This window comes from Cydia fagiglandana, chromosome 2 (assembly GCF_963556715.1).
Source record: "Cydia fagiglandana chromosome 2, ilCydFagi1.1, whole genome shotgun sequence".
Lineage (NCBI taxonomy): Eukaryota > Metazoa > Arthropoda > Insecta > Lepidoptera > Tortricidae > Cydia > Cydia fagiglandana.
Genome location: NC_085933.1, coordinates 14,863,786 through 14,876,034, shown reverse-complemented (window position 1 = coordinate 14,876,034; position 12,249 = coordinate 14,863,786). Strand labels below are relative to the sequence as shown.

Here is a 12,249-nt window from a genome sequence, read left to right as displayed (position 1 = left end):
ACCTGGCCTTTGATTAAAAAATGGTAACTCTATTACTGGTTGTGCTCGCCCAATTCCAGATGTTTTAATTAAATCAGTTATGATAATTACAACCTTATCATTGTAAAATTTAATATTTGAAATTCTAATTAAAGACAAAGTTTGGATCCTTTGAGCAGTAGCCAAAGCAAGAAGCATAACCAGCTTTTTACTTAACTATTCTAAATCGATTGTATCATTTGATAAAGAATTTAAATAATCTAATACCGTACTAGGGTTCCATGTTACACTGTAACGAGGGAACGACGGTCTTAATTTAAAAACTCCTCGAAAGAACCTTTTAACACTCTCGTTTTGACTTATATTATGAGATGAGATCAACGACACAGCGGATCTATGATTATTTAGCGTACCATAGCATGATCCGTTTTCAAAACATTTAGACAAAAAATCTAGCAATGATGGAATTTGAACATCATAAAAATCAACCTTATTTTCTTCGCAATATTGCCACCAGAGCTTGAGACTAGAAGAGTACTGTAACTTGGTACCTTGTGTTACTGAGGAAAGTAAGACATTTAAGGCAGACTCTGGTACCCCTTTTTTGACAAAGCTTTCCCTGATAACACGCTCGCTGCCAGGGTAAGGTGTCGGTGCAGCGGGTGGGTTGATCTGAAAGCAGATGTGAGGAGATATTTATTCGGAGGGAAAATTACTACTTCACCCATACTTAATGTCTTAAAAAGGGGATACCAGGGTTGCGAAGGCCAATAAGGAACAACGACTATACCAGTCGCGTTATCAGTAACGATTTTATTTAAAGTTTTTAAAATAAGTGCAAACGGTGGAAATGCATAGAAGAAAAAAGGTTTCCAATTAATAGTAAATGCATCAATATTATACGCGTACGGATCTCTTTTCCAAGATATATATTTAGGGCATTTAGCATTTATGCGAGATCTGGTCGACCAAACTTCTGAATAACATTAATGAAAGCTTCGTCCTGCAATTGCCATTCACCGTCAATATTAATTTTCCTAGACTCACTGTCAGCTTCAATATTTAGGGATGATTTAATATAAGACGCAAAAATAAAGATCCTTCTCTCCTCACACCACTTCCATATCATATTAGCCACATAATTAAGGTGTGGATATTGCACGCCACCCATTCTATTGATATACGATATGGCGGTGGTATTGTCAACGCGAAGGAGTATATCACAATTTACTTTATCCTCGGCAAATGATTTTAAACCGAAGTAGACTGCTAGCAGTTCCAGATAGTTAATGTGATTCTTACGTTCTATATCAGTCCATTGACCTCCGGTTTTCTCACCACCCGAGGCGGCACCCCACCCGGTAGTGGATGCATCGGTAAATATTTCTTGTATGTAGTTATATTTTTGAATGGGGTTACATGCTGTCAAAATTTTATTTTGCCACCACCGTAAGTCATCACGCACGCTATCTGGAACTGCCATAAACTTGTCGTAATCATCATTAGATTTAAGTAACGCTAAATATTTTGCTCTCTCCATTGACTTTGTGTAAAGCCAACCATATGTGATTGCCGGGCATGCAGCTGTAAGTGTGCCTAGAAAACTCGCGAAATCACGAATACGAATATTTTTAGTACTTAACATTTTATTTGTGCGTTCTAAAATATTGTTCCGTTTTTTTTGGGGTAATTTTAAACACATCATTTTAGAATCTAAAACAAAACCCAAATATGTACTTTCTTGTCCCGGAATCAAATTGCTTTTAGTGTAGTTTATAATGAAGCCTAGCTTTTCCAGGCATTCTATAGTATGGTTAGCATTTTTTAAACAATCTTCTTTAGTATGTCCTATACAAAGTATATCATCGAGATATCTTACAGACTGAAAACCTAATGTTCTTAAATATGATGCAACCGGTTGTAATATTTTTGTGAAAATATATGGAGCTGAAGAGAGCCCGAATGGGAGAGCCATAAATTCATATATCCTATCCTTAAAAGAGAAACGTAAAAATTTTCTATGTGACTGGTGAATAGGCAATAACAAATAAGCTTCTTTCAAATCGATATTTATCATATAACATCCTTCTGTAAGAAGCTTTGTCGCAGTTCTGATATCTTCCATTTTAAAATGTTCAGTGTGAACATATTTATTTAATTTTTTAAGGTTTAAAATAAACCTCATAGAGCCGTCACGTTTTGGAACAAGGAAGATATCAGACAGAAACTGGCCCGGTTCGGGCAGACACTCTTTTATTGCATTGATATTAGTTAAATGTAATAGTTCTTTATCAATCAGCGATGAGTCAGAGATGGAAAAAGATTTCTTAGGGTAATTTGTAGGATCTTGCTTAGGTATTGTTATAAATGGAATTTTGTAACCTTGTATCGTATTTAGAATAAATTTATCATTAGTTATGGACTCCCACGCATTCGAAAAATATTTTAAACGACCGGCATGTACCTGTGGATCTACATTTGTGACTGGTTGGCTGACGGGCGCGCTGCCTGCGCCGCTTGTCGCCTCGGCGGCGGAGGTGCTGGCGGCGGATGCTGCGTCTGCCGCCGGAATGCCGTGTTGTGGGCTGGGGGCGCTCGGCGCCTGGGTTGGTAGTACGAGTATCCTCTGAGCCCCCCGCCGCGGCCGGGATACGGCAGCTGGCCGCCTCGCTGTAGGCGTGGGCGTGACGGTGGGGGCCTCCAGTTTAAACCGGAACTTGAAGCAGACGCTGTGGGTGCTGCTTGAATCAACTGCCCAGTTTTCTTGATGCCGCGGGAGCTTTTAACTAAATCGCCAAGCTTTTCTCCAAATAAAAAGCTATCCCTTTTCCTATCTTTGAAAGGGTCAATGAGCGATTTGTCAACCAGCGGAATTACGACAGACCGACGAGTTTCAGTTTCGGCGAAGTGAGCGTCGGCAACTAATTTTCCAATGTCGCTTAACGTACGTATAGCTTCAGCTATATTAGGCTCCTTTTTCAAAAGAGAGGGCATAGCCTTGCCTAGTCCTGAAAGGGCTTTTCCAATCTGCTGCTGTTTGGCGAGAATTCGATTATCTCTATTTCTAGATGCCTCGGTCAGCATGGCGGCGATTTCCGGATTTAGAGTTGGGGCTTTTGATAAAGGTACGTTTTTTGGAAATAAATATTTTTTATTTAATTCTTCCTTTGCTTCTTTTTTTAGCCCATTCAAAAGGATGTGCTGAAAATGTTTAGCAATGTCTTCGTGAATGTTGTCGCCCCACTCAATAGTGTCTGCCTCAAACTCGCCTAAGGCTCGTAATAGATCAGGATCAAAATCCTCGGTGACAACGGCGATCTCGTCATTGTTATTTGATTCGGCAGGAACTAAATCCTTTTGCACGTCTGCATTACTAGGCGCCGGAATTTCTGCTTCAGCATGAATTTCTGCGGCACATTGGACCACGTCACTAGCAGGGGCAGCTAATATAGCTGATTCCGTTTCCAATTTATCTGGAAATTAATAAACAAGCATTTAGCAGAATGAACGCATGTAATTAACACACGAGTGATTAATAAACTGAACCATAAAAAAAAGTGGTTAAAGATATAGGTATAACTACCTTCAATTGCATCATCGTACATGTACTCGTCATATTCAATTACATCATGTTCATCGTCCGAGTACACAACACGATGAACGTTCTGTTTTTCTTTTAACTTTGCTTGATATTTTTTTATTCGCCTGCGCCATTTGTCCTCTTCCGCCTCGTCCCTTTTACGCTTAGGCATAGTAACACTTTAAGAACTCGTAGAAACTATTTCAATACTAGGTGCGAATGTCGCGCGCGCACGAACAATAATGAGGTCGCTAGGTGCTGTCAGGCCTTATATAAGGTAGCGTTGAGGGTAGGTATCGAAAAGTTTTTTCCTTTTACCCTCCTTCAGCGCTAAAATACTGGTGCGAGTAGGTTCGCAAGTTGCTCTGGACATAACTACATTAGTAAAACATAATATTTTTAAATCTAAGAGACGAAGACAAGATAATTAATAGTAGGTGACAAAATATAAGTATTTGTTTACTAAAAATACAAATACTTTTATTATTCAATGAGCGTAAGTAGTTATAAAATAAAGATATCTAAGGCAACAAATAACTTTGCGTGCGTTAACTATTTAACATTCACGTTATACGTGACACTAACTGCTGTCTACATTAATGAGAGTTTAAGATAGTATTTACCAAATGTGCCAGTTGCATGAATACATTAGAGTCCGTCTAAGGTAACGTGGCACCGATTGAACGGAACAAAGTGAGAAAGTAGGAAGTATAACCCCATATTTTCATAGAATTTCGACATTCATGATGACGTTGCAAATATTATTGCAAATGCCATGCAGAGTTACAATGGTCGGTCTCTAGTTAGGCTTCCGCTGATCCTACTTTAGTCCATGACATTGCACGTTCCCGTGGGAAATCCCAATCGGTTTCGCACTAGGTACCCATGAACCCCTAATCAGGCTGTAGCAGCGCAAGCGATCTAGTTTCTTCCAATTTAAATAATTCAGACGAGATTGAGCAGCGTTCCGCTGTTCGATGGAAAACGGGGTGCAATGGCTTAAGGGGCTGCTTACCTTTCCTACTTATATGCGTAGGTATTTGTTTTAGTTAAGCGAACAAAAAACATTTTTGAGGAAATAACGTGATTCATCGTAATCATCGTGTTATGTGTTTGTGTTTCAAAGAGATAATCAACGTACGTAGTGACGTATCAGGAGCTCAGAACAGTGGAAAAGAGAAGAACGGAATGTAGATTACTCCACAGACAAGAGCCAGGCTCTAGATAAGAATAATGAATGATGATGAACGTGTTTCAGTACCAGTTTGAACATTCATGAATTGAAGATTTTAGAAGGCCCGCTATCCAATTTGATAATCAAACTGTAACTGAAAAAAAATGCTATGACACTAGAATTAATATCAGAAAATAATTATCTGTAAGTATAGCCTTTTCCTTACGCGCAAAGATTTCCTTAAAAACGTTATAACAACATTTAACATCTTTAAGGGTTGAACTGAAAAAGTCCATCATTAATGCCCCCACAACTTTTGAAGAAATGTATTTCAAATTAAAATACGGTTTCTTTATAGATTAAGTAACTATTCAAAAAAACGTGTGTCGCCTTAAATTTTCTCTAAAATAGAAATGCAGTTTGCATTTGGTTTTGGCAAAAACGTCCTGCGCAGAAGGAAAGTCAAAATCTCAGCACTGATTGGAATCAGCTATCAAGACCTAACAAAGCCACGCTAGGTGAACATACGGACCAACGTCTACATCGAACTTAGACCCGTGAAAACTATCTCGCACTTTCAGTTCCATTTCTTTTATGTTGCTATTAGCTCGTGCCAAGCTATTTTCATGGTATGTAGAGTTTTCCTTATAAACGACATACTATACTCAAATTAAGGAAGAATAAGGAAAGAGCTCGGTCAAAAATATCCTCTTGGGTCTCTTTATAAATCAAGACTTCGACCCAAATTTTACTTTAAATATTGCGTATAATGAATACAAAATACGTCTTTACATTTCGAATATTGGAATCCAGTAGTTGATAACGTTTCCAATATTTAAGCGGTTATCATTGTTCCGCACTTCGGAGCGGCATCCGGTGCTGCGGTTTAAAAACTTTGTAGGTACCTACTGTAGAATCTTGATTTGTATACAAAATCCGCATGGTATAACACACTGACTCAGCCTCTCCGTGCGAAGCTGCGAATCGCACGACGGTTCGCGCTTTCAGACAGAGATGCCGTGCGGGCCATAGGGTTGGTATGCCACACCGAGCTCCGTAGTACCGTAGATTTTTGTACATAAATGCGGTTCATAGTGCACGGGAGCTCAGGTGATCATCGCCGCAGGTGAATTCGTCGCTCCGCACTCCGCAACGAAATGTGGCGGCAGTGTGATAACCGCCTAAAAGTGACATTCCATTTCCAACTGCAGCTGCAATACTGTTCATTTTCTATGGCAATTGACAATGACAGCGACGCGTTTCCATAGTAAAATGAACAGTATTGCAGCTGCAGTTGGAAATGGAATGTCACTCTTACAAGTAACCAGCTAGTTACAGAACCAATTTATGTTAAGTGGCAATATGGCCGCCATGTCACGAGTTGTCATTACAATAGTTGAAATATCGTTCCATATTAACATTTTTATAGCTACTTTCACAAAAAGCGTTATTTTATTAGATAGTTAATTGCCTTATAACGATAACTCTGGCACTTTAGATTCTGTCTGACGCTTTTCAGCCCCGAGATCGTTACTCGGGAAATGAGAAAATGATGACTTTAATGCTGATAAAGTTAAGATCCAAATGGATTAAATAAAAGGAAATTTTAACACCGATGTTATCTGCTATTAATTGATGTAATAAAAACTTCATAATTTTATCGAAAATTAGGTTTCCAACGGTAAAATTACTTCGTAATTAATTTATTAATAATTATGTGAATCCTGGTTTTGTAAGCTCTAATTAATATAATTATGCAATCTAAGAACTCATAGATTAATATAAACCATAAGGAAATGATGGCTTTACAAATTTTTATGTAGTTACTATGGGCCAGTCATAGAATGGTCCTTATTGAAGCATAAGAACCCTTCTCGTAGTACTATTAGTTATTCTGTGCCTTCTCTAATGGAAAACCACATATATTATAATTATACTAACGAATATATGATTAAGACCAATATTTCTCATTTTAGCACTATGCATACGAGTATAGTTATTGAAGGAATGTTTTTATTGTTACCTAATAGTCCCACATAGCTTAAATAAAGATAAAAGCTCTAGTAAAGTGACTTCACAGGTAAAGGAGGTTAAGGACGCAATAAAATGTTTAAACCTAGTTTATCTACAGTTCTAAACCTAGATATTATAGACCTAGAGTTCAAATAGGTATGTAATTAATTTCTTAGAAAACTTTAAGTTATTTATTTTTAACTTTAATTTATTAACTTTTTATGATTATTTCTTAACAGTGCATAATATCCACACTGTTTATAAAGAATCCAATCAAATACTTATCAAAAACTAACAAAACAACACCTCATTTTTCCATCTCAGGTTAGCAACTATCTTCTCTTATTAGAATTAGATCTAAATGAACGTCAAAGTCCGGTAATCTGACAGGTTTAAAGACCCCGCCAAAGAGTATATTAAGTATACTCTTGAGTTAACCATCTGCCATCTTAACTACTAAAAGTTGCTTATAGTTACCGAGTCCTAATAAGTTTCCAACCCTACGTTCAACCCTAGGTAAGCCAGCGTGAGAGTTACAACCAATTTACAATGAACAATAAAAAAGCACTTCACATGCAAACAAGGGTGCACAAGGGGATTTAGACGCGGTAGTTTAAACGCGACAGTTATAAAAACGACGAACTTTATACATCAAAACAATTGCCCAAAACGGGAAACCAAGGAATCAGGTTAGTAAGCGCATTGAGTGTGCACTTTTATCTCAGGCGATGCCGCTTGGCACGATTGTTCCTAAGGTCCAAAAAAGCTGATTTGGCCCGGTAGCCACGAGATTGTACCATGCATACCCCCAAAAGGGGGATGAAAGGGTCGGCTCCCCAGGTTCAATATCTCCCATATTTCTTGCAAATGAAATTAGGGAAGTTTTGCAGACATTTAACGTATAAATTCATTAAGTATTCAAAATCAATCACAGGCCCATGTACTAAATCCACAACGAAGGTAAAGTCCATAATACGAGTACACAAAAAGTCCCCGCAACAAACTTGCTCGAAACTCCAGATTATAATCAATCACAAGGTCCGCTTGCTACAAACTGTTTCAATTGATATTGTAGTTTTAGATACTTAGTGCTCCATTCGTATTCAAAATAATTGATTATTTTTCATTTTCAACGAGTTTCAACTCACTCACTCACTTCAGCCTGAAGAAATTTTGCATAACGATTAAGCTGGTTTTCACTAAGGGACTTTATTTTCACCGATTCCTTGCGGAGAACTAGTTTTAACTAGGGAAAACGCGTTTTCATTAAGAACGGGGTCACAGATTATATAATAGTTCTACGGGGTTTATGGTGAAAGGTTATATTAGGCACACGTAAAATCGTAAAATTGTAATGAATTGTTTTTCTGCCATGGATTGAAAAACAGGAAGGTTCGGTTGATTTACGTTAAATTTTGAAACGGTTTACCTATGTAATTATTACCTTCAGCAAGAAGAAGGAAAATAATCAATCTTAAATCTTTTCATGGCAAGCTTAAGGATAAAAATACATTGAAAATTCGTAGGTAAAGTATTCGTTGAAAACGAAGTCACGTGCAAAGCGTTCGCCTTGTGTCTGCCTCGTTTTTTGTGTTTGCATGGGTTAGTAGATTTTAATTTATTTAGCATGGACGTAGCCATTGCTGTCAAAAACAAGTAATAGTATAGAGGGGAAACGCCAGCAGCGTGCTAGGTACATTTAGCCGGGTACCTATGGCCTAATAGCATATAATACCCTTAATTTTTATATTTACCTAGTTATAAGTTTGTAAATTTCTGTATCTATTTCCATTAATTAGTCGAATAAACACATCAATGATAGTATATTGTAATGGGGACTTTTGGGCGGAACATGCCACAGGATGGTTTAGGTTAGATAACATGCGTTTATATTATTTGTTTTACTGGTAATTTATATAAGATTAAATTCGGGTCACTTCTGAATGAGATTAGCTGAGGACCGGGGCAACGGGCGTACCTGAAGAGAAGCATACCTATGTTGATCAGTGGGCAATAAAAGGCTGTGATAATGATGAGTTTAAAATAAATGGTACTTTTTCGTTGGACAACTGTATTTTTCATAATTTAGAATATATTTATTTAATTCATGTTATAAGTCTAGTTGTGATATAAGTAGACTATCTGCACAGCGCTCTTTGTCCCTTACCTTGTCATTGCATTGCAAGGAGCTGGTCGAAAAAGACAATCGGAGACGGTTAAAAATCGCCACGTTTCTCTGTGTGCGTATGATGCAACTTTGCCCGCTGCAGGAAGTAAAGAATGAGTCTATTTAAAGTACCTACGCTGAAATTTATTACGACAATGAAACAGCGTCTTGGCTTTGCTGTTTTGTTTTGCACGTGCATACGTTTTATGAATAGGGATAATAACATTAATAACACATAATTATTACATTGAAATATATTATAACAAAATCAAGTTTGTGTTCAAACTTATCACTTTATTACAATAAATTGGCCAAATATTTTGTTTAGTGAACTGTAACCAATATAAGCTAATTGATCATATCATTTATTTACAAACAATATATATACAGTGGTACAACTAAACGAAATTAATAACTAGCTTAAATCTAAAATAGGCCCCTGAGGCATTGTACCAAGGATGCTGGCGGCATTTCCCCGCTGTATCGCAATACTGATACGTTGTGCGAGGTAGCCGCCAGCTCTTCGGTCACCAGTGCCTCTACCATCAGTTGGCAGAGTATTTTTCACTTACTTTCAGTGAATAAACGTGCCGTGAGTCACGTTTTACGTTTCTTTACGGTCTTATGTACCTAACTTCACTCCACTCCAAACGATGCTGTCCCTTTCTAAGTATACTAAAAAACAGAGCAAGAGTTATATCGGAGTTTTATACAGCGCCTCTAGGATTCACCAAAAGAACTAAATAACAAAATTGACACATTTTCTCACGTCTACGTAATTTACTATCTATGCATCTCGCTCTCGCATATTAGTGCAAGTGAGATGCACAGAAAGTAATGTTACATATACTGATGGTAGCCGTGAATATGGAGGGTAGAGGTAAGGAGAATCCTTTATGACTTTATGAGAAAACTCCTTTATGGGAAAATATTTGCAAAAACTGGGCACGCTGTCAGCTATTATAATTTTTCTAAATCTCTCCAGAGTAGCGAAAAAAAGAAAACCCATAAACCTAGTTTTTCATTGTATCAATACCGTACTAAAATCATGGAGAATGGAAGTTACTCGTATTTACAAGTGGAAAAACGTTTTCTCTTTTTGTATGGACGATTACGCAGTATACTTCCCTCTTAAGGTTTTTGACGGACACTTTTTCATTATTAATTACATGGAGATTGTATTCCTTACCTCTACCATCCACTAAGAGCATTTAGAAGGGAGATGTCATCGCTGTCATTTTCTTTACAAAACAGTCTGCCGGTTTTTTCGGGGGAGGGGACGTCAAATGTATTGCTATTTCTACATGATTTGTACGTAACGTACAAATACCCATGTCAGTCCATACAAAAGTTTGCACAATTGTGCAAGTTTTTCGGCAGAGGGGTAAGTAATAATGTCAACAAAAAAATAAAGAGTATACTTACGAGACTACTACGACTATGATATTTGATTTATTCGGTTGTCAATATAAAACAAATGTAGGTGTTCTTTCTTCTCGTATGAGACGCCATTAATATGTAGTCTTGCTTGAGATTAATAAACATTACCTATATGGTGTTAAAACAAGCTTTTCTTTCCTGCTTGGAACCCTAATCCTAAATCCTAACAGTAAGCACTCAATGGCCACTCCAGTTATTAAATGCTCTAAGACTAATTTTGTCACTTTGTTACTGACTCAACCTTCATTCTACAATTTTTTAAAGATTTGACGTTGCCATAGTTACGAAAATAATAAACACATCAATGTTAGTAAACAATGTATAAATTAAAATATATTGTATTCAAGACAAAAATTGCAAAATATGATAATTACGTAAACATCATTAATAATCGAGTTAAAATTATGACTTTGCGTGTTAAAAAATAGGAAGCAAAGTATACGGCGCGATTATACAGGCTACTTTTGGCTACATATTTATTACCTATGATGAAAATAGTACACACATGAGAAGAAATCTTAAAATATTAAAATAGGTATGTATTATAATGGTCCGCTTCAGTCCGCATCATGACAGCGGCCGTCTCCTACTGCTAAGTAACATTATCTAATAGAGTGTGCGGAAAGAGAAGAGTCGTGAAATTTAGGGGAGCCCATACATTATACCTACGACTCTTCTCTTTCCGCGCAGACCCTACGTATGACCTTAATAGCGATCTTAATTTTATAGTACCTATATGATCTCGAGTATATTTCAGTGCCAAGCGCCCCATTTCCAATACAAAATGAACCCACGCAGCGGGTTTTTGGCAATAAATGTGTCTAAATCTTATTTAAATTTTCAGATTCTGAACCACCAGCAAAAGTTTTTGAAGAAAGTTTTATATTTCATGTTACCAAGTTGACATGAAAAACGATTCCCTAGGTACCAAACACAATAATTTGAACAACGGAAAATAAAATAATACTTAGTAAAGAAAAATAAATAACTCACAGAACATTTGTATGTTTTATTTTATTTAAGATAATAATGCTTAATAAAATACGTAGCAATTCTTGTGTAAATATTTTAATAGGTCTTGCGGTATGTTCTTATGTGTTATGTGCAAGCAACAAAAACAGCAACATGTCTATGTACCGCTCCTTGTATTGAGCCTTAATTCTTAATACATATGTAACTTCTACATGCATACGCAATAATACGCATGCATACATGATGCAATCCGGGTTTTCATGGAAATGTTGTTTTCAATCAGCTTCTTGCCTAAAACCAAAAACTGCTCGTAAGCAATGTGATTTTCGCAAATGTAGCAGTAGAAATAGGAAAATATGATGTCAAGTATAACTCATTACCTTTGTACTAAATCAGCCTTTTATCGAACTATTAATTGGTTTATCCCTTAAAGTTTAGCTTGAAGTTCACATACTGTTATAAATTTATACATATTACGTTGAAAATTGCATTAATATTCGTGAAAAATCTGCGTATTTATTGTGTTTACAAGTTGACAGAAATGTCACGTTGGAAACGCACGTATTTTTCCATAACATCTGTCACGTTTACTCGCGTAAAGTATTTACGCAGAATAATTCTGGCTCAGTTTTCATTATATAATTAGAAAGAGAGCGTTTTAGGTGTGAAGTTAGGCAAGTATGGAAAACTCGCGTAAAAACGTTTGTAACTCATGGTACAAATTGAAAGTTTTAGTTCTTTACGTGACCGGTAGGGGCACTGTACAATTACTCCATACATTTTCCTTAACTTTCTCACTATCGACTGTCATTCACGGAACTCATAGTAGAGCTACAGTTACGTCAACCAGACGCTTCGCGATTTCTGCGAACAACTTACGCGCGCTGGGACCCCATGGACCTATAAGCTTAATAGGTATTTGTT

At 36.9% G+C, this 12,249-nt stretch overlaps 1 protein-coding gene across 1 annotated transcript; it reads right to left on the bottom strand.

Annotated features, from left to right (window-relative positions):
- Positions 1 to 2,451: 2,451 nt before the first annotated feature.
- On the bottom strand, positions 2,452 to 3,731 carry LOC134672798 (uncharacterized). The gene is made up of 2 exons (XM_063530761.1): positions 3,563 to 3,731; positions 2,452 to 3,452 (listed from the first exon to the last, which is right to left on the bottom strand). The coding sequence occupies exons 1-2, from the start codon at positions 3,729 to 3,731 to the stop codon at positions 2,452 to 2,454; spliced, it is 1,170 nt and encodes a 389-aa protein (XP_063386831.1).
- Positions 3,732 to 12,249: the final 8,518 nt, after the last annotated feature.

Bases quoted from the DNA above. Each gene is read 5' to 3' on its own strand.
- LOC134672798 (XM_063530761.1), bottom strand. From the start codon at position 3,731: ATGCCTAAGCGTAAAAGGGACGAGGCGGAAGAGGACAAATGGCGCAGG. The intron at 3,453-3,562 runs GTAGTTATACCT...ATTAATTTCCAG, and splicing joins GTACGATGATGCAATTGAAG to ATAAATTGGAAACGGAATCA.